Below are 22,364 nucleotides of genomic sequence, written 5' to 3'. Positions count from 1 at the left end.
ACAGGCATTGAGATAAGTTTCTGCAGGCAAGGGCAGTTTGCAATCAGGTAAGTCTTTATTAGGTGAAACAGAAGTCACAGCTGTAGCAATTGCAGGAAGAAAAACAGGTGGTTGAGTTTGTGGCCTTTATAGCTGACACGTTTTTAATAAAGACCTGGCAGTTTTACTTGAAGGACAAAAGGCCCAGTAGAAGTTGAAAGATAAGTAGACTGGGATGGCTTTGAGTGATGATGATGAAGTCTGTAGATGATACCAATGTTTGGGTGTAAAGACAAACAGCCAACCCAACAGCTCCAAAGAAGCAGCATGTGAGGGAAATAGTGGCAAAGATGTGCTTATGGTAAGAGAGAAAGTGCTGGAAAACTTAGCTTACCTCATAAATACAGAACTGTGACCATTAGTTCATCTTTAATTTTCATCTTATTTATTTTGATGTTTTGAGATAGGGTCTCCTGTAGCCCAGATTATCCTGAAACTTCCTATGTAGTCAAGGCTAGCCTCTGACTCACAGCAAATCCTCCCGCCCAGTCTCCTTCCTGGTGAAATTGTAGGCCTGAGCAACTATGCCTGTTTTTGTTTGTTTGTTTGTTTTTCCAGTTTAAAATACTTTAAAAAATTTTTTAATTTATTTATTTATTATTTATTTTGAGACAGGGTTTCTCTGTGTAGTTTTGGTGCCTGTCCTGGAGCTAGTGCGCCACCACTGCCCGGCTCCAATTTAAAATACATTTGAAAGGTGTAGTGTAGTAAAACTGGAGTCAGTTAATTTTATAAAGTTCACTGTATGCTTTGTCCCCCAGCTGTTTATTTTAATTAATGTGTAAAAAGCATCCAGGGAAATGATGGCCATTTGAATTACTTTTTGAGATTAATAAATGGAATATAGTTCCTTGTAGCCTTGCAAAGATGAAATGTAGAACAACCTGGTTTTGACCTTGCAGCTAGGTTGGAATGTTCATTTCACATTCAGTTACCACAGCCCCTAGTAGATTATTTTGAATGTTACATTTGAAGAGAATTTAAAACCAGTTGATGCTGAAAATGAAAACACTTGTTTTCTTTGTCCTCTTCCAGTAAGTTATAAGTGACCTTAGTTTTGCATGGTCTAGATGTGCAAATTGACTCTTGTTTCTGCTGCAGGCTCTCCGGTACTTGGCTGAGTGTCGTGCGAACAGAGAGAAGATGAAGGGAGAGCTGGGGATGATGTTAAGCTTACAGAATGTCATCCAGAAGTAAGTACAACAGGCAGTGTCCTTGGAGGCAGAAGGAAAATGGGTCTGTGTAAGCTGATGATGACTCAAATTTACTGAAATTTTATTTCCTTTTTTAAGTTTCAAATATTATTTAGAAATTTTAACTAACAAAACATAGACTTCTGGCCGGGCGATGGTGGCGCACACCTTTAATCCCAGCACTCGGGAGGCAGAGCCAGGCGGATCTCTGTGAGTTCGAGGCCAGCCTGGGCTACCAAGTGAGCTCCAGGAAAGGTGCAAAGCTACACAGAGAAACTCTGTCTCAAAAACAAAACAAAACAAAACAAAACAAAACAAAACAAACAAACAAAAAAAACCCCCCCAAAAAACAAAAAACATAGACTTCTGTAAGTTTTATGTCCAAAAATATTTTGCTAGTGAATATTAGTTTTCTGTGTAGGCTGTCCTGGAACTAGCTCTGTAGACCAGGCTGGTCTTGAACTCCGAGATCCACCTGCTTCTGCCTCCTGAGTGCTGGGATTACAAGTGTGTGCCACCGTGCCTGGCTGTTAATAATGATAAACATGGCTGTTTCCTTATAAATATGTTTGTATTTTATTTAAAATGTTGACGTCTGTCCTGTCATTTGGGGGATATTAATAAGTATTTGATGATTAGCTTCTCTCTCTTGTATTATAGTGGTAATTCTAGGACATTTGCAACTGATGTGGCAGAAACAGGGCAGCAGAGGTTTTTGTGCAAATTTCACAACAGCTAAATATCCATGGCTCTTAGTGTCTGTCAAGCATTTCCCTCCCACCGTGTTTTCTAATCCATTAACTGCTTGTGCATTTATGCTGTGAAGATTCAAAATCCAGATATTTCCTGTTGGCTAAGAAAGGATATCAAGAAGTCACTTACTCAAGGCCATTGCCTCAAAATGAAAGAATAGTATATATGTGTGTTTATTTTATTTTTTCAGACAGTCTTCACATAGCTCAGGCTGGCCTCAAACTTACTCTGTAGTCAAGGATGACCTTGAACTACAGATCTTCGTGCCTTCCAGAGTGCTGGTATTGCAGGTGTGTGCCACCATACCTAGAGCGGATAGAACTCAGGGCTTCATCCATGCCAGTCTAGCCCTCTATCAACCGAGCCACATTCTCAGCTCTGTGTGTGTGTGTGTGTGTGTGTGTGTGTGTGTATCTCAACAAATCAGTGGCACATGTGTTTCTTAAATAGGCATAGTTATTGAAGTCAAAAATAAGTGGTACAAGAGAGATAAGGAAAATTAGATTTAAACATAGTATTAAAGCTGGGAGGTGGTGGCACATGCCTTTAATCTCATTACTCCAGAGGCAGAGAGGTAGGGTGGGTCTTTGAGTTTGAGAGCAGCCTGGTCTACAGAATGAGTTCCAGGACAGCCAGGGCCACACAGAGAAACCCTGTCTCAAGAAAAAACCAAACCAAACAAAACAATGTGGAGAGCCAGGTGTTATTACTCATACCTAAGACTCTAGCACCTAGAAGTCTGAGGCAGAAGGATTGCCAGGAGCTAGAGTCAACTCTGGAGACTGCTTCTAAAAGCAACAAGAGATGGCTCAGTGGTTCAGAGTGCTGTTCTTTCCGAGGACCATCCCCATGGTCACTCACAACTATCTGAAATGCCAGTTTTAGGGGATCTGAGCCCCGCTTCTGGCCTCTGTGGGGACCGCATGCACGTAGTGCATAGACATGCATACAGACAAAACATCCATACAAATAAAATAGTAAAATGTTAAAAATAACCCCAAATAATGTTGGAAATTAAAATATTGTTTACATTTGAACTTTAAAATTTTAGAGTGAGCTCAGGTAACATACACTTAACTGATAAAGTAATTTCTTAATCTTGTTGGCTCAAGGATGTGGTAAAGTGTGTGTATGTGGAAAAGGTACATGGACAAAGTAGGGAGACTACTATGAAGTTACTAAGAGAAATTGAAGACATTATCTTGGCAGGTCACCAGGGAAGGAGATATAAGATAAAGTTAGAAATGCGGATTAATGTCTTAGACATAAAGAAGGCTGGAACAGCATTGGGCAGAGAAAGTCTCCAGATGCTAGGACACTTTGGATTGAAAGGAACAGATAGGCAGTGTGATTACAGTATAGACCTGACAGCCATCCCAGTGGGCAGCCGCATGCAAGCAGAGTGCCTTCTAGATCAGTCCTACACTCACTAGGAGCTGCTTGGGAAGAACATCGCCTACCCTTGGATTTGTGATGCTTCCAAAGCTGCTGTGCTCACTGCTATGACTATAGCAGAAGAACGGTCCTTTATTTAATTTATCTAAGTTTACTTTTTAGATTTATTTTGCATGGGTGTGTGCCTGGCAGTAGAGGTCAGAGGACAGCGTGAGTAAGCACCTTTAACTGCTGACTATCTCATTGGCTGTGGGACTGCGTACGTGTGTGCGTGTGCATGTGCGTGTGTGTGCGCGCGTGTGTGTGTGTGTGTGTGTGTGTGTGTGTGTGTGTGTGTGTGTGTGTTCGTGTTCATGTGCTTGCACAAGCACACGCATCTGTCTGTTCAGACCACTATACTCAGAGACTTGAAGGTGAATTGGACCCATAGACATCCACTAGATCAGTCTGTGATCAATCTGTGTTGGTGGGTCAGATCTTCCTGCCGTCTTTGTCATTAAAGCCTTTTTTTTTGAGGGGGATCCAAGCAACTTCTGAAAAATGACTTATTTTTTCTTTAAATAAAGTATACATTTGTAGGACAGTATGGTGATTGCTTGTTCCACTAATAACAAAACATTTATTATATCATACCCAATCTGATTTGGTCCCACAGCCTTTTTAGTAGTGGAGATACAATGATTGATAAATAGATAAGACAGACAGACATTGCACTTCATTTGGCATCTGGAGATCTCAATATTTGAAGGTTCCCTTTCAAGCTTCTTATGTGTTGATTTTTTTTTCCTAGCTCCTCTTTCAAGCTTGTGGAAAGTTATTTCTGTTCACCAGAACAAGCATTAGAAGCATCTGTATTTGAATGCTGTGTTAACATAGCTGGTCTAGTCAGCCTAGTCATCCTGGTTACCGCTGCCTGCAGAGCGTTAGAATTACAGGCAGACTGTCATGCTTCCTGGCATTTCCGTGGGTGCTGAGATCTAAACTCCGTTTCTCACTCTGGCATGCACGTGCTCTCCCTGTTGAGCTGTCTTCCTGGCTCTGTTAATAGTTCTTTAAATGGCATTATTAATGTGCTTGCCAGCAATTTCTATCTCATTGGATTTTTTTTTTCAAACATTGAAAAATTTCTGCATTGCAGCTCTGTGCCTCTACAGTTCACCTTTAAAAATAACTTAAGCTACCTGAATCGATAGAAAAGAGATGGTTTGAGCAAAAATTGTGAAACAGAGAAATTTGGTAACCTGATCTTGTTAGTTGATTTCCTGTTTAATGATTTTAATTAAATGTACTTTTGTACCATGCTAGGATAGATTCTGAATCTCAGTGAATCATGTTTTAAATGAAATTAGGAGATTATTACAGCATAGCCTTGCATGATGGCTCATTATGAGTGTCTTAGTTAGGGTTTCTATTGATGTGAAGAGACACCATGACCAGGACAACCCTTTTTTTTTCCAAACCAACCACAGTTCCCCCTCCCTCCCTTTCTCCCGCTCCCCCCACCTTCCTCTCCACCCCTCTCACCACTCTGTAGACAGGATAAGGCCTCCCCTGGGGAGTCAACAAAGTCTGGCATACCAAGTTGAAGCAGGACCTTGATACCCTGCATCAAGGCTGAGCGAGGTGTCTCACCACAGGGAATGGGCTCCAGAAAGCCAGTTCATGCACCAGGGATAAGTCCTGGTCCCACTGCCAGGGGCCCCACATACAGATCAAGCCACACAACTGTCACCCACATTCAGAGGGCCTAGTTCAGGCCCATGCAGGTTCTCCAGCTGTCAGTCCAGAGTCCATGAGCTCCCACTAGCTCAGGTCAACTGGCCAGGACAACTCTTAAAGAAAAACTGGGGCTGGCTTACAGTTCAGAGGTTTAGTCCATTATTGTCATGGTGGAAGCATGGTGGTGTGCAGGCAGACATGCTGCTGGAGAAGGAGCATCTTGGTCTGCGGGCAGTAGGAAGGGAGAGGGACACTGGGCCTGGCTTGAGCACTGGAAACTGCAGAGCCCACCCCCAGTGACACACTTCTTCCAGCACACCTGGTTGTGCCACTCCCTGGGAGCCAGTGGAGGCCGTTTTCATTCAAACCATCATAGTGCGGTAGAGAAAGTTAGCCTGGACTGTGTACAAAGTTGAGGGGCGATCATACAGACTAGATGCTTTCCCTGTATTATTGATGATTCTTATTCCTTCCCATTCTTTAGAGTCTTGGATTGTAGACTGTTTAAGTTTATGTGACCAAGGAGGACCTTGAACTTCTGATCCTCTTGCCTCTACTCCTTGAGTGCTATTATTACAGTACAATGTTACTGCACCTTGTTTATGTGATGCTGGAAACATAGGGCTTCGTGCATGTTAGGCAAGCACTCTGCCATCTGAACTACATCCCCAGTTCCCACTATTGATTATTCTTAGACTCACTGGTGTTGCTTTTTCATTGAACAAGGTTTCAAGATGAAACAAAACTCACCAAAGTGGAGAAATTACAGAATCAGCGAAAGTGACTTTATGCGTTTCTTTTCTAGGACTACAACTCCAGGAGAAACAAAGCTTCTGGCCTCTGAAATCTATGACATCCTTCAGTCCTCCAACATGGCTGATGGTGATAGTTTTAATGAAATGAATTCACGTCGAAGGAAAGCTCAGTTTTTTCTGGGAACTACAAACAAACGTGCCAAAACAGTAGTTTTGCAGATAGACGGTCTCGATGATACGGTAAGACTTGTAGATGTGCTTCATAAGATGGCAAGGGAAATTGTATCACCACTTTTGTTACAGTCACTTGCTAAAGAAAAAGTTGCACTATTAGTATTTTATACTCTTGACAAAAGGGACATCCTTGTTAAAAATATTGGCTAATCAGCCTACATAGCAGTTTTGAATGTACATGCTCTTAATGCCAGGACTTACAGAATATGCAGTTTAACAGCTGAGCTGACAGACATACAAGAAGCAGAGGGGTCTAATTAGAGCTGTGCATGATTTATATAGATGAGGTGTAACTTACTAATGTCAGCAATGAGAGAAGACAGACACCAATAGGTCCTGTAGGCATTGAAAGCATCTCTGGTTAGCATTAACTTTTGAGGGCTCATCTGTATTGCAGCATGTATCTGTGCATCACTTTGTATATATCCTATCGAGTGGATATGCAGTACTTTGCTTATCCATTTATCAACTGATGGACAGGTGAGTTGTTTCTATATCTTGGTTCTTAGAAACCTGCTAGGAGCATGTGTTTATACATTTGTTGTTGTTTTTAAGCACATGTTAATAGCCTCTCGGGCATATACCTAGTGATATTGCTCAGGCATATGGTAATTATTAATTTTTAATGAACTCTCAGATTGTGCACTGTGGCTGCACAATTCTACATTTCAGCCAGCATTGTATGAGGGGCCTAGTTTCTCCATGTCTTATGAGCACTTGCCATTTTCCATCTCTCCTGGTGGATTTGAAGTGTTGCTTACATGGTTTTGATTTACTGTTTCCTGATAACTAATGATGGTGAGCAACATTTTAGAAATGTATTAGTCGTTTTTTTTTTTTTTTTTTTTTTTTTTAAGTGGTTGAAGTGGGGTTTATTGTGTATGTATTTTAAGTTATTTCAGATTTATATTTGAGGGAAATGTTTCTTCTGTTTTAAATGGTCTTTTATTGCTGAGTTCTCTGAATGCTGTCAGTGCTTGGAATTGAATGTGAGTCCTCTGTAAGAGCAGATCCACTTTTAACCACTGAGCCATCTCTCCAGCCCCCTTTTTTACATTTTGTTAAAGCAATCAATGAAGTCATTTGGCCCTGGGCTTTGCTTTGTGGGCAGTGTTTTGACCGTTAATTGAATCTCTTTACTTGTTTTAGGTCTATTCATCTTTTTCTCCACCCCTCCCCCCCTTTTTAAAGTAAGCTTTAGTTGTTTATGTTTTTGTAGTATTGTGTACATTTTGTTGAGGGCATGATATAGTTATTCATAATATTTGTTTGTACAAGCTGTGTCCTTGATCCAAAAATGCAAATTTTGAAATGCTTTAAAATCCAAAACTTTTTTTTAAATATCAGTATGATACTCAGAAAGGTTTAGAGTTTGGAGAAATTTTTTTAATTAAATTTTACTTTAGATTTTTAGATTTCATGTGTGTGAATGTTTTGCCTACGTGTGTGTGTGTGTGTGTGTGTGTACCAAAGGCTGGCACTGGATGAGTTGGAAAGGTAGTAAACTACCGTGTGGATGCTGGGGGAATAGAGCTTGGTCTTCCGAAACAAGAGGAGTAGTTGCTCTACTCTGTAGAGCCATCTCTCCAGCCCTAAGAGTTAATAATTTTTTAATTTGTTCAGCTAGTGAAGTTTACACAAAAAATTGTAAAATCTGGGGAAAACTCCCAGATCTGAAACACTTTTGATCCCAAGACCAGGTAAAGGATACTTGGCCTTTAATAACTTTATTTCTGTAAGGTTGGCAGTAATATTTCCTTCTTTATTCCTGAGTTTAATTGGCTTTTTCTTGGAAGTTAAAAGTTTGTCAACTTCATTGATCTGTTCAAAGAATCAGATGTTCTTTTTTTTTCTTTCTTTCTTTTTGGGGGTGAAGTGCACATGTTAAGGCCAGAGAACTAATTACAGAGTCAGTTCTCTCCTTGCACCATGGGGGTCCCCAGGAGCAAACTCAGGTTGTTAGACTTGATAACAGGCACTCTTAGCCTGTGACATTTCACCAGTTCTGTGGGCTTGCATTTTGTTTGTTTTGAAATCTGGTCTCACTTTGTAGCCTAGGCTGACCTTGAACTCAGGACTTTCACCTCAGCCTCAGGAGTGCTGCTATGCTGAGACTAAGAACCAACTTTTTTAAGGGCACCAAGTTTTTATTGAGTAGAGGAACAGTTCTTGGCAGCAGGGAGTAGTCCCAAAATGGGTTGCTAAGAACCTCCCCCCTTTTTTTTAATAATTTAATTTTACATATCAGCCACTGATTCCCCTGTCCTCCCCCCATTCCCATCTCCTCCAGGGCAAAGACTCCCCTGGGGATTCAGTTCAACGTGGTAGATTCAGTCCGGCAGGTCCAGTCCCCTCCTCCCAGGCCAAGCCAAGCGACCCTGCATAAGCCCCAGGTTCCAAACAGCCAACTCATGCACTAAGGACAGGTCCCAGTCCCACTGCCTGGGCGCCTCCCAAACAGTTCAAGCTAGTCAATTGTCTCACTTATCCAGAGGGCCTGATCCAGTTTGGGGGCTCCTCAGCTATTGGTTCATAGTTCATGTGCTTCCATTAGTTTGGCTATTTGTCCCTGTGCTTTTTCTAATCTTGGTCTCAACAATTCTCGCTCATACAATCCCTCCTCTTTCTCGCCAATTGGACTCCTGGAGCTCCACCTGGGGCCTGGCCATGGATCTTTGCATCCACTTCCCTCAGTCATTGGATGAAATTTCTAGCAAGACAATTAGTGTGTTTGGCCATCCTATCACCAGAGTAGGTCAGTTTGGGCTTTCTCTCGACCATTGCCAATAGTCCATTGTGGAGGTATCAATGTGGGTTTCTGTGGATCTCTCTAGCACTTTGTTTCTTCCTATTCCCATGTGGTCTTCATTTATCATGGTCTCTTATTCCTTGTTCTCCCTCTCTGTTCTTGATTCAGCTGGGATCTCCTGCTTCCCTAAGCTCTCTTTCCCTCGAACCTTGCCCTTCATTACCCCCAATCACATCCAGGTTGTTCATGTAGATCTCATCCATTTCTCTGTCATTGGGCAATCCCTGTGTCTTTCTTAGGGTCCTGTTTTCTAGGTAGCCTCCTTTGGTGTTGTGAGTAGCAGTCCAGTCATCCTTGTTTCACATCTAGTATCCTCCTATGAGTGAGTACATACCATGTTTGTCTTTCTGAGTCTGGGTTTCCTCACTCAGGATGATTTTTTTCTAGAGTCATCCATTTGCCTGTAAACCTCATGATTTCATTGTTTTTCTCTGCTGAGTAGTACTCCATTGTGTATATGTACCACATTTATTTATCTATTCTTCAGTTGAAGGGCATCTAGGTTGTTTCCAGGTTCTGACTATTACAAACAATGCTGATATGAACATAGCTGAGCAAGTGCCCTTGTGGTATGATTGAGCATTCCTTGGGTATATGCCCAAGAGTGGTATAGCTGGGTCTTGGGGGAGATTGATTCCCAATTTTCTAAGAAAGCGCCATATTGATTTCCAAAGTGGTTGTACAAGCTTGCATTCCCACCAACAGTGGAGGAGAGTTCCCCTTGCTCCACATTATCTCCAGCATAAGCTGTCTTCAGTGTTTTTGATCTTTGATTGCTAAGAACCACTTTTTGATAAGGGCTTCTTCTCTCATCTACGGATTTGTTTCATGTTTTCAATCTGTTATTCCTTAGTTGCTTCAGAGAAACTGTTCCTTTTCTCCTTTTCATTTTCTCCCTCCTTTCTCTACCCCTCCCCCACACAACAGGATCTCAGCTCGCCAAAACTAACTCCTCATTAGTGCAACTTCATTTCCAGCTCTCATTTTCACATGTCTAAAAGGCCTCGTTTTATGTTTGTTTAGAAATGCTTTTGTTTCTGATGGACGTGGACTCCATAGTGACTTTCCTCCACTGCACTTGAAGATAGCAGCACACTGTCTTGTGTTTGGATTTCCTTATATTGAGAACTCTGCTCTCATTTCTGCTGTTCTCCTGTCGTCCTCCCCACTGCCTGCTTCCTTCCGGAGGATGTTCTCCTTTGTCACTGTTTGATTGATGTGGGCTTCCCCTTTCATATTCAGAGGCTGAGGAGAGTGAGCTAAGGGTCTTTCTCAGGCTAGCTCTAGGGTACACAGCTTCCTGAGGGACAGGGCTGTTCCCAGGAGCTCCAGTTTGAAGCTCACGCTCTAGCCAGAGCGCAAGCTTTCAATTTTGTTTCAGTTTTATTCAATTTCTTGGCTTTGTGGATTTAAATTTGTGGCAAATTTGGATTGACTTTTTAAAACTGAATTTTCCCCCTTTCCCTGGGTCTTTCAGGGACTCTTAATTCTCTGTTGTCTACCACTTTAGATTTCTACGCAGTTCACTTGTGTCCTGTTCATTTGTTTTTCTTTTAGGACAGTTTCTGTATTCACTAATTTTCTTTTGTGAGTGTTCAGTTTGCTGATAATCTCTTCCAGTGTGGTTGTCATTATGAACATTGCTTTATGGCATATTTTGAAATTTGACTTAGATCTTTTTTTTTTTTCCCCAAGACAGGGTTTCTCTGTGTAGCTTTGCGCCTTTCCTGGAACTCACTCTGTAGCCCAGGCTGGCCTCGAACTCGCAGAGATCCGCCTGGCTCTGCCTCCGAGTGCTGGGATTAAAGGTGTGCGCCACCACCGCCAGGCAGACTTAGATCTTTTATGATGTTTCTATAGCATGTTTATGCCGTATCTTTTTTGTTTGTTTGTTTGTTTTGTTTTATCGAGACAGGGTTTCTCTGTGTAGCTTTGGAGCCTATCCTGGAACTCTCTCTGTAGACCAGGCTAGCCTGGAACTCACAGAGATCCGCTTGCCTCTGTCTCCCAAGTGCTGGGATTAAAGGCGTGCACCACCACCTGGCATATGCTGTATCTTTTTGAACATAGAAAAGTGATCAAGAAAATTGTTTAATGTTCTTGTATACTAACTCTACCACCTGTATTATTTCTGAATAGGTTGCTTTTGATTTGTTTTTCTAATTTAGTGTTTTTGTGCTTCTTTTGAATGTCTGGTAATTTTTTATTAGATGCCACATATTTTGTGTATTGTGGAGTCCAGCATGCATTTGTATGCAAAGCATTTACATATTCTTCACCTTATTCTGTTTTGTTTTGTCTTCTTTTTTTTTTTGTGATATATATTTTTTATTTTACAATACCATTTAGTTCTACATATCAGCCATGGGTTCCCCTATTCTCCCCCCTCCCACGCCCTCCCCTTACCCCCAGCCCACCCTCCATTCCCACCTCCTCCAGGACAAGTCCTCCCCCGAGGACTGTGATCAACTTGGTAGACTCAGTCCAGGGAGGTCCAGTCCCTTCCTCCCAGACTAAGCCAAGTGTCCCTGCATAAGTTCCTGGTTTCAAACAGCCAATTCATGCAATGAGCACAGGACTTGGTCCCACTGCCTAGATGCCTCCCAAACTGATCAAGCCAATCAACTGTCTCATCTATTCAGAGGGCCTGATCCAGCTGGGAGCCCCTCAGCCTTTGGTTCATAGTTCATGTGTTTCCATTCATTTGGCTATTTTTTTTCAATAATTGAGTAAAACTGAAATTTATTATATGCCACAGTCGTCCTAGGGACCTCCATGCTATATATATATAGCCTTTATGGTTCTATGGGTTGTGGTCTGATTGTTCATTTTATATCTAGAATCCACCAATGAGTGAGTACATACCATAACTGTCTTTCTGGGTTTGGGTTACCTCACTCAGGATGATTTTTTCTAGTTCCATCCATTTGCCTGCAAATTTCATGCTTTCATTGTTTTTCTCTGCTGAGTAGTACTCCATTGTGTATATGTACCACATTTTTTTCATCCATTCTTCCGTTGATGGGCATCTAGGTTGTTTCCAGGTTCTGGCTATTACAAATAGTGCTGCTATGAACATAGCTGAGCATGTATCTTTATGGTATGTATCAGCATTCTTTGGGTATATGCCCAAGAGTGGTATGGCTGGGTCTTGAGGTAGTTCGATTCCTAATTTTCTGAGAAACCGCCATACTGATTTCCACAGTGGTTGTACAAGTTTACATTCCCACCAACAGTGGAGGAGTGTTCCCTTTGCTCCACATCCTCTCCAACATTGGTTGTCATTGGTGTTTTCAATCTTAGCCATTCTAACAGGTGTAAGGTGGTATCTCAGAGTCGTTTTGATTTGCATTTCTCTGATGATTAAGGATGTTGAGCATTTCTTTAAATGTCTTTCAGCCATTTGTAGTTCTTGTTTTGTGAATTCTCTGTTTAGCTCTTTAGCCCATTTTTTAACTGGACTGTTCAGTGCTTTGATGTCTAGTTTCTTGAGTTCTTTATATATTGTGGAGATCAATCCTCTGTCAGATGTGGGGTTGGTGAAGATCTTTTCCCAATCTGTTGGCTGTCTTTTTGTCTTATTGACTGTGTCTTTTGCCCTGCAAAAGCTTCTCAGTTTTGAGAGGTCCCATTTATTAATGGTTGTGCTCAGGGTCTGTGCTGTCGGTGTTTTATTTAGGAAATGGTCTCCAGTGCCAATGCGTTCAAGAGTGCTTCCTATTTTCTTTTCTATTAAGTTTAGTGTAACTGGATTTATGTTTAGGTCTTTGATCCACTTGGACTTGAGTTTTGTGCATGGTGACAGATATGGATCTATTTGTAATCTTTTACATATTGACATCCAGTTATGCCAGCACCATTTGTTGAAGATACTTTCTTTGTTCCATTGTATAGTTTTGGCTCCTTTGTCAAAAACCAGGTGTTCATATGTGCATGGATTACTGTCAGGGTCTTCAATTCGATTCCATTGGTCCGTATGTCGGTTTTTATACCAGTACCAAGCTGTTTTTATTACTATAGCTCTATAGTAGAGTTTGAGGTCCGGGATGGTTATGCCTCCTTGTTTTGTCTTCTAAAACAGGATTTCCTCTGAGTAGCCCTGGCTGTTCCTGGAACTCTCTGTAGACCAGGCTGACTCCTAAGGACTAGAATTAAGCTGTGTGCCACTACGCCCTGCTCAGCTTTATTCTGGATCACAGTTCCTTGTTAGCAGTTGGCTCTTGAGCCTTGCTTTATGGTTTTGTTATGTAGGACCATACCTTTCGACCTGGATAACTTTACTACACTACTGAGGTCGTACCCTTGCGACAGTATGATCTCTACCTACCCTGTGTATTTCCCATTATCTCTAGAATAGCTCATGGAAACGTTAATCCATTGTGAGCCCACAGAATTGTTCTTTCTGTTCTTCCCTGGTGCATCTTTGCTCAGCTTCAGGTTGCTTCCTAACAGACACACATTGCTTATCAATCAGCTCAAAAGGAGGACACTTTACACTGTCTCTGGGTGGCCCTCCTCTGTGCCCTCCTTCAGTCTTCATTTGCTTTGCCCTGAGAACTAGAGTGCCTTTAACCTCTCTGGGTTCTTAACTGTGTCTTCAGCTCAGGGAGGCTGCTGAGTTCCAGTTGCTTTCTGTTAGACCTTTTGTTGCTGTGTCAAAATACTTAACAGAAATAACTCAAGGAAGGAGTTGCTTGTTTTGGTTTACAGCTTCTAGTTCATAGTTCCTGACCCCTGAGACTTTGGGCCTGAAACGCGCGCTGTGCCATTGCCTGCAGATGGAGTGGTAGAGGAGGCTGGTCACCCCAGAGTCAGGAGATGTCTGGCGGGACTTTCCTCTTTTCCATGCTTACTCTGTCTGGGACTGCAGCATATGGGATGGCGCATCTGTGTTCAGAGGGTCGCACTCCCTTTGGAGAATTCTCTGCAAGTGCTCTCACCGATAGCATACTAGAGATGTGCCGTACTGTGAGTGTTTTGCCTATATGTATGTCTGTGCAGCGTCCACAGAAGCTGGAAGAGTGCTGGATCTTCTGAAATTGGATTTACATACAGATGGTTGTAAGCTGCCATGTGGATTCTGGGACTTGAACCCGGGTCCTCTGGAAGAGTAGCCAATGCTCCTACTTAACCTTTGAGCTATTTCTCTAGTCCCAAGGTGTACTTTCCTAATCTCTGGGGCACTTCTCAGTCCAGTCAGGCTGACAGCCAAGATTAATATCAGTTTTAGTGTGCTGTGCTAGGCCTTAAAAACCTTCTAAGTGATAGGGAGTTCATCTCATTTTTTCTTCCTTCAGAGGTGTTACTATTCCAATATCTAAGCATCACTTTTTTAAAATAATAATTTGTCTGTATTTTTAATTGTTTAATCCTAATCTAGTATATGTGACTTCATCTTGACTAGAGTTCGTTCTCTTAAAATTATCTTGACAAAGGATAAATTATGTATTACATATTCAGGGGTAGACACTTAAACTGGTAATTCACCACTTATCTCTTTACCTATGCTAGGTAGATTTTCTAAGGATAACCACAACCTTTTCTAATGTTTTATTTAGGGGCTTAAAGCTAAGGTTTTAAGGTTCAGTAGGGGTGTGTGCTGTGGGATGTTCTGTATGGCAAATGTGTTGCTCTGATTGGTCAAAAAATAAAACACTGATTGGCCAGAGGCAGGCAGGAAGTATAGGCGGGACTAATAGAGAGGAGAAAAGAAAGAACAGGAAGGCAGGAGGAGTCACTGCCAGCCGCCTCCAGGACAAGCAGCATGTGAAGATGCCGGTAAGCCACAAGCCATGTGGCAAGGTATAGATTTATGGAAATGGATTAATTTAAGCTATAAGAACAGTCAGCAAGAAGCCTGCCACGGCCATACAGTTTGTAAGCAATATAAGTCTCTGTGTTTACTTGGTTGGGTCTGAGCGGCTGTGGGGCTGGCGGGTGACAGAGATTTGTCCTGACTGTGGGCAAGGCAGGAAAACTCTAGCAACAAGTGTGTGTGTGTGTGTGTGTGTGTGTGTGTGTGTGTGTGTGTGTGTGTGTGTGTTGGGGGAGGGCACTTCTACATTCTTCTTACCTGTGACAGGATCAAATAAGTTAACTAACTTGCCGAAACTGAGCTACAAAAGCCAAAAAAATTTCTAGAAAATTTGTGATACATGAAATGATTAAATGGAACACCTTAATGTAAATAAAATATCTCTAGCATATCTTGTTAATTTTGTTGAATATGAATAAGTTACTTTTTAAAAGCTAACACAAAAATCCAAACGGGGCTAGGGAGGTAGCTCAGTAAATAAGAAGACTTGGTGTGTAGTCTTGAGGACCTGCCTTGAAATCCCCAGAACCTATGTCCAAAGCCAGGCATGGGTGCAGGTATGTCTGAACGCCAGCTCTCGGGGCCGGAGACAAGAGGATTGCTGCAGGTTTCTGCTTGTCACCCTGTCTCAAAGGAATGAGGGAGAGAGTGATAAAGCAGGACACCTCTGTCCCTGTATCCTCCATGCATGCCTGGGTGTACCACACAAACACATACATGCCTGTACACCCTGCCCTCCCATATGAACCACACACTCAAACCTCACTACTTACAAAAGTGGAGCTCAGTATGCAGGAAGATTAAAATTGTGCTTGCCAAAATCTGAAACGGGCTTAAGTATAGCTGAAGTGGTGTGGATGGTCTCTTGAGGGTGGAAGCAGAAAGTAATCTCTTCGTTACAGGCACTGGACAGTGGGGATGAGAGGACACAGAGTAAGGTGTGCTGAAGTGAGAAGCGGGATGACTAGGACCCTGCTTTAAAGTATCAGATGATGTGAATACCAGCAGAGGAAAATGAAAGCCAAAAAGAGAGTATTGGTAATGCTTGATATTGCAGTGGAAGCCATTGGGAATGCCTTGAATGAAGGATGAAATAGTATGTGTAAGGGACAGTGACTCCAGCACTGAATACTTTTAATCCTAACGTAAGCCTAGAGATTTTTAAATAAGAATAGAGGGCTAGGGAGTGAATGTTTTAGGCACACCATAAGTTCTCTGTTATAGCTGCCAACTCTGTCTTAGCAGGAAGCTGAAATCAGTAAGTAAATGAATGTGGCTGTCTCAGTAGAACGTCACAAAAACAGCTGACAGACTGCAGTTTGCTCACCCTTCACCTCGAGGAACCTCTGCTTTTTGTTGTTGAGTTCTTTGTTCTGTTGTTCACTTGTTCTTTTTATGATATGAGTTAGCGTTGGGTGACAGTTATTAAAACTACATACTAATATTGAAGTTGGAAATCTACCAGGAACTACTGTTGTTGTAACTTTGCCTCCCTTCCTCTCCAAACCTAGTCCTGTACCAGATAACACTTAGAGTGTTTCGTGCTCTGTCAGCGGTAGGTAGACCACACATGTCACTGTGGCTCCGTAAGATTATGACGCTGCTGGTACTGGTTAGATGTGGTTAGGTAGACAAGCAACTACCCGCAGTACTCAGTTCCCTGCAGTGTCCAGTACAGGAACAGGTGCTGTGGAGGCTCAGTGTGAGGCTCTGCCTTCCCGCCTGTGTGGAGTCCACTTGGCCAGGGAGGTTTGTGTAACTTGTTGGGTGGTGTTTTCACAGTGACGGAGTCAGCATGAGCCAGTGGTTCAGTGTGGCTAAGTTGATTTATTTCCTCTGTTGTTTAAATAAGTTTGCTTTTACTTTTTCAGTCTCGAAGAAATCTGTGTGAAGAGGCTTTGTTAAAAATTAAAGGTGTTATAAGCTTTACTTTTCAAATGGCTGTTCAAAGATGCGTGGTGCGAATCCGTTCGGATTTGAAAGCAGAGGTTAGTACTTTCAGTGACTGAATATGCTGGAAGTAATCAATAAGCAAATCACTTATCAGGATGTTCCTTTTGTCCTTTTGTCCAGGCTTTGGCGTCAGCAATAGCATCCACCAAGGTCATGAAAGCTCAGCAAGTCGTGAAAAGTGAGAGTGGGGAAGAGGTAAACCTGCGTTTATTTTCCTACCAGACGGGGCTCCTGGTGGTTTTATGTTAGTGGATTATAGCATTCCTAGAGGAACAGTGATAAAATACAAGGATGTGTGGTGTATCTTGACTACTAGTTAATTACTGTCTTAGTAGCATGGTGAGATCTTTTGTGACATTCAGAATGTTCTAAAGAAAGCTCTGAACTTGGTGGAGATGTGATGCAGATTGTATATGTAAGTAAAGGACAGTTTCTTTACATTGACTTTCAGTACTTTCTTTCTAACTTGAACTAGTTTTGTGAATCCAAGACAATAAAGTACACTCTTTGAACAAGTAAATATGGTGAGCTTTAGGTCTGTGGTGAGGAGGGAGCTGTGGCTCCTTTGGCTTCCCACAGATGAGCAGCTTTGTGGCACTCCAGGGGTTAAGAGTGGCCCTGCCCATGTTTAACCCACTTCTGGAGACAGGTGCTCTCCTTTTCTGTGCTTGCAGAGGGCTCACTTCTTAGACTGTCATGCAAGAAGAAAGTTAGGAGACACAAGCCCTCCAGAGGCTAGGAACGAAGATGATGCTTAGGATGAGGCTGTGACTTAGGGCATGCATGGTGCCATGCTCAGTTGGCTTTGTAATGGCTCTTCATGCTTCTCTGTGTCAGATGCTGGTCCCATTCCAAGATGCCCCTGTGGAAGTGGAAGAGAACACAGAGCTGCCTGACTACCTGCCTGAGGATGAGAGTCCCACAAAGGAACAGGACAAGGCAGTGTCCCGCGTTGGCTCCCATCCTGAGGGTGGAGCCAGCTGGTTGAGCACAGCTGCAAACTTTTTATCCAGATCATTTTACTGGTGACTTCAACTTCAGTTTGGGGCTCAAGGACTGTGCAAACCAACAGGGGGCCAGCTTTCCATTGTTGTGGTGAACTGTCAAGTGCAATTTGCAGTAGATTATCATGGAAAGTTTCTAGATTACATGACTGCATATGCTGCATTTTACATTTTATTGGACATTTTCCCCACTGAATGGTAAACAGGACAGAGGCTGTAGGTGGAATTTGTTTATGAAGGTATTTTGGTATTGTTTTCCTTTGCTTAATTGCCTCACTATTTTTTGAAAAACATGGGTCCACTGTTAAAACCAAATGTATGTGCAGCTTTACATTCTGTTTTACATGAAGCATGTGACTAGGAAAAACTCGTTTTCTCCTCAAGCCTCAGGGGCTTTCTGAAGAGAAGTTTTGCATAGCTCAAGTTGTGCATGAATTACCGAGTATTTTTAGCAGCTTTTCTTCATGAACGATACATGACATGTGCTTTGGTACCCTTCTCTGAAAGTTGAAAACATACCTAGTTAGCCCCCTTCTGTGCCTTTTTTATTTTGCCAACCATGTTTATAGAAAGGACATTATTAATGGCATTTTGCAAATGGAATTATATTCATTTGAACATAGCAGTACCTTAAAAAGAAACTCTACAAAAAACTGTACAATCTTACTTGCTATAATTTTAATAAGGTTACTGTAAGCCGGTTAAGACAGCGGGGACATGAACAGCAGCAGAGTGCATTTGGGAGAATTTGGATGTGACCAAGCATGGCTCTGTTGACTCCTGCTCACTTAGGCTATAGTGATTCTTGAGAATGAAGTCCACTATGATCTTGTGAGCAGCCTTACCCTGTGATGACACTGTGTCCTGCTAGAGAAAAGTAATAGATTTTTTTTGTTTTGTTTTGTTTGGCTTTTCAGGACAGGGTTTCTCTGTGTAGCCCTGGCTGTCTTGGAACTCAGAGGTTCACTTGCTTCTGCCTCCTGAGTGCTGGGATTTAAGATGTGCACCACCACAACCCAGCAAGAAGAGTAATAAATAGTTAATAGTTTTAAGAACTGACAGACTTGAAAACAAAGCTGGACGCCTCGGGTGTCGCAGTGCCGCGTGGTCAGACTTCAGACATAAACTGCCTGGCACATGCCCATTCCAGAGATGTTTCTTTTTATTGCCCTTTTGTGGTTTTTAAGCAAATACTGCAGTCAAATTGAATAAAACAGGACCCAAATTGTTGTTTATAGAGAAAGAAAGTCAGCACTGATCTTAGTCTTATTTTTCATGTCTAACCAGGAAAAAAAAATGACTTCAGTGAAGATAAGATACATGAATACAGACACACTTTTTTTAAAGACTGAATTATATGTATGTGATGCTTTCTTAAGATTCTAAAATATTTGGCAACTAATACTTTCTTTTTAGAAATCCAGCTAGATTTATTTTCGTGTCAGCAACATTGAAAACTAACAGGAGGAAACTGAAATGCATCTTCATCACCATGTAGAGCTGCTGTTGCGCTACTTGGAGAATGTGACATGAAATCGGACCCTGGAGGGTTTCCTGGCATTCTTATTGTTTCTCTTCTAGAGAAGATTGAAATCACCCAGTGTTACTGGGGAAAAATAATTGTAAAATACTATGACCCATGAGAGCTTTTGAGTTCATTCACATTGTGGCTTTCTGGAGTGAGGGTGTTGAAGGTATTTAGAGCATTTTCCCACATGTCTGGTCTCTGATTCAAGTGATACGCACAAACAGAAAGCTGAGATTTTCAGGGCACATTGCTAACACTTAATACTATTTGCTGCCAGAATCAGATGTGTTGAAAACAAAACAACAAAACCACCTCCTTTCTATAGCCATTAAAGCAAAGTTTACTTTCTATTTTAACACATTTTTATTTTATTTTGCATTGTCACACATTTATTTAAAAACTATAGCCCTTTGTAGTGATGGTTCAGGACAGTTGATATTTTGAACTGATATTTGTGTGTATCTAGGTGTTCCTTTATTCCAGGACTCTCAGAGGAGTCAAGGCAACTATAATGGCAGTTTTTGGAATATATTGTAAAATAATAAAATAACAATGAAAATTGAGTGGATATTGTATTTTCAAAATATTTATTTATTTACTTGTACATATGTCTGTCGTCTCTATGTGCACATCCTGAGGTCAGAAGGGTATGTGGTCCCTGGAGCTGGAGTTAGAGCCGGTTGTGAGCTGTCTGATGTGGGTGCTGGGAGTTGAGTTCAGTCCTCTGCAAGAACAATACATGTTTTTAACCACTGAGCTATTTGTCCAGCCCTGGGATATGGTAGTATAAAGATTGTTGATTCCTAATTTATTTTTTATTGTGGTGCTGGGCATTCAACCAGGGACTCCAAGATTCTATTTAAGCATGTTTGTATTTTGTTTATTTATTTTGAGACAGGTTCTTGCTGTCTAGTCCAAGCTGACCTGAACCTTGTGTGTGGCCTACATTAACCTTGAACTCTAACTTCTCTTGCTTATGTCCCGAATGCCAGGGTTACAGGCGTGCACTGTCATGCCTGGCTCTTCAGCGCTTTGCACACACACACTGTGTAACACAGTCTTGGTTCTACAGGCGCATCGCCTGGTCAGTTGCTCTGTCTATGGACGGACCCCTGAGCTGGAGAAACCAGACCTAGACTCAGTTCACTTGCTCTGTATCTATGGACGGACCCCTGAGCTGGAGAAACCAGACCTAGAATCAGTTCACTTGCTCTCCTGTCATACTTTTGGATTTGATTTCCCAGAGCTTCTTGTAGAGGCTTGTGTTCTAGCTTCAGATCTACCCTTATTTTAAAGAATTGTTACAGTAGAATAAAAATTGCTTCTTATTTTGTAACTTGTTAGCTATGTAAGACTAGACAGTAGTTTAATCCCTGAACTGTATAGCAAAATGAAGGTAAATTCCTTCACAGGATAGTTCACAGGATCATTAGTAGGATTCAATGAGATCGTGATGTTTTATAAAAAATATTTACTGGTATCCAGTGGATTAGTTGCTACTGGCCATGTAACACAAAGCCTCCTTGATACTGACTCACCCCATGTGCACATAGGCCACGGCACACATGTCAAGTCAGGACAGCTCCTGGGAGCCGCCTCTCCTCCATCATGTAAGTTCCAGGATTGAACTGAGGTGGTCAGGCGTGGCTTGGCAGGCAGTGACCTTTCCCCATGAGCCATCTCATCAGCCTCCTGACTCAGAGAGAGAGCATCATACTAGCTTTGACTTATCTGTCTACATCTACTAAGAGTTTTTTGTTTGGTTTCTGAGGCTTGGTCATCTGTGGTTTTTAACCTAAAATTTCCCCTTGAATTCATTTATCTGTTGTCAGGATTTCTTTTTTCTTTTTCTTTTTTTTTCCTTCCTTTTTTTAGATGCTGAAATTTGTGGAAAGGGAGAGAATTGATAAAGTAAATGTAAGAAATTGTTAACATTTAAAGACTAGCATGCAAGAGCTTTTGTACTATTCACGTAAGGTTTCTGCAAATCTCAAACTGGCAAAACTATTTTTTAAAAATTTATAACAATTCTTTATTGATTCTTTGGAAATTTCATATCATGCACCCCAATCCTGCTCACCTCCCTGTGCCTCCTTATCTGCCCCTCACAACTGCAGCATCTCCCCCAAATAACGCCCCCCCCAATTAAAAAGAAAACAAAGCCACTTGCTCCTCCATCTTTCTCTTCTCCCCAACACCTTTTCATTCATCCTAGTGACATTGGGAGCTGTGGTTGTTAACATATTATACCCTTTTGTCTGATCAGCCCCACCTGCAAATGTTCACTGCAGTGAGTCATTGGTTCAAGGCCTCTGGCACACCGTCATCCCTGGACCCTCACTGAAACTCCTCTCAGATGTCCTGCTGTTGCCCTGAGTCATGGAGATCCTGCAGTTGTCCGTCAGCAGGACCCGTCCCTTCACATGCTCCAGCAGGTCACAGATGGGGTAGATGTTAGGGTGGGCCAACCCAAGGCCCAGGATGTGGGTCTGGATGGTAGCTGAGCTGGTCAGGCTGGGCTGCTGGGACCTCCCCCGTCAGGTGAGGTGTGGAGCCAGCTCTTCTAGGTCCATGCCATCGGGCCAGCTCTGTACAGTTGTGGTGAGAGGTGTGGCCATTTCTCCCAGGTGTAGAAGCCAGCTCTCCTGCTGCAGTGTTCATCGAGAAGGGCCAGCTCAACACATCCCTCGGATTTCAACACACATGGTTCCTATGACTTCTGTGGTAACAAGGACCATGGACATCATCACAGACCCCAGCTGCAGCAGGACCATGGACCCAGACATGGCTCTTGGCAATAGCTCAGGCCCAGACATCACCATGGCTCAGACATCACCATGGCCCCAATGGCAGCACAGGCTACCCAGTCAGTATGGCCCTGGTGGCAGCATTCCCCTGGACACCAAAATGCTCTCAGGTGGCTGATCAGATCCTAAGCATCTCCATGTCCCTCGTTGGCAATAGGGCCACGGAAATCAATACAGACCCCAGCCGTGGTAGGACCACGGACTCAGACATGGTCTTTGGCAGCAGCCCGGGCTCTCGGATGTCACCATGGCCCCAGGTGGCAGTGCAGGCCACCCAGATGGGCACGGCCCCCATGGTAGTAGGTAGACCCTCAGACACCAACATGGCCCCAGGTGACTGTCCAGACCCCTGACATCATC

The 22,364-nt window shown here is 42.4% G+C and overlaps 1 protein-coding gene across 1 annotated transcript in view; it reads left to right on the top strand.

The window, feature by feature from the left end:
* Window positions 1–19,765, top strand: part of Armc1 (armadillo repeat containing 1) — a 33,983-nt gene extending 14,218 nt beyond the window's left edge. The window contains exons 3-7 of the mRNA XM_028864519.2: window positions 1,141–1,232; window positions 5,905–6,094; window positions 16,584–16,700; window positions 16,786–16,860; window positions 17,503–19,765. Coding sequence (XP_028720352.1) covers window positions 1,141–1,232; window positions 5,905–6,094; window positions 16,584–16,700; window positions 16,786–16,860; window positions 17,503–17,694 — 666 coding nt within the window. The 3' untranslated portion in view covers window positions 17,695–19,765. The remainder of the gene's footprint in view (window positions 1–1,140; window positions 1,233–5,904; window positions 6,095–16,583; window positions 16,701–16,785; window positions 16,861–17,502) is intronic.
* The last annotated feature ends 2,599 nt before the right edge of the window (window positions 19,766–22,364 follow it).

Source organism: Peromyscus leucopus, chromosome 5 (genome assembly GCF_004664715.2).
Source record: "Peromyscus leucopus breed LL Stock chromosome 5, UCI_PerLeu_2.1, whole genome shotgun sequence".
In the NCBI taxonomy this organism is placed as follows: Eukaryota; Metazoa; Chordata; class Mammalia; order Rodentia; family Cricetidae; genus Peromyscus; species Peromyscus leucopus.
Note: the sequence above shows the minus strand (reverse complement) of the source record. Positions and strands in the feature narration are given on the sequence as shown.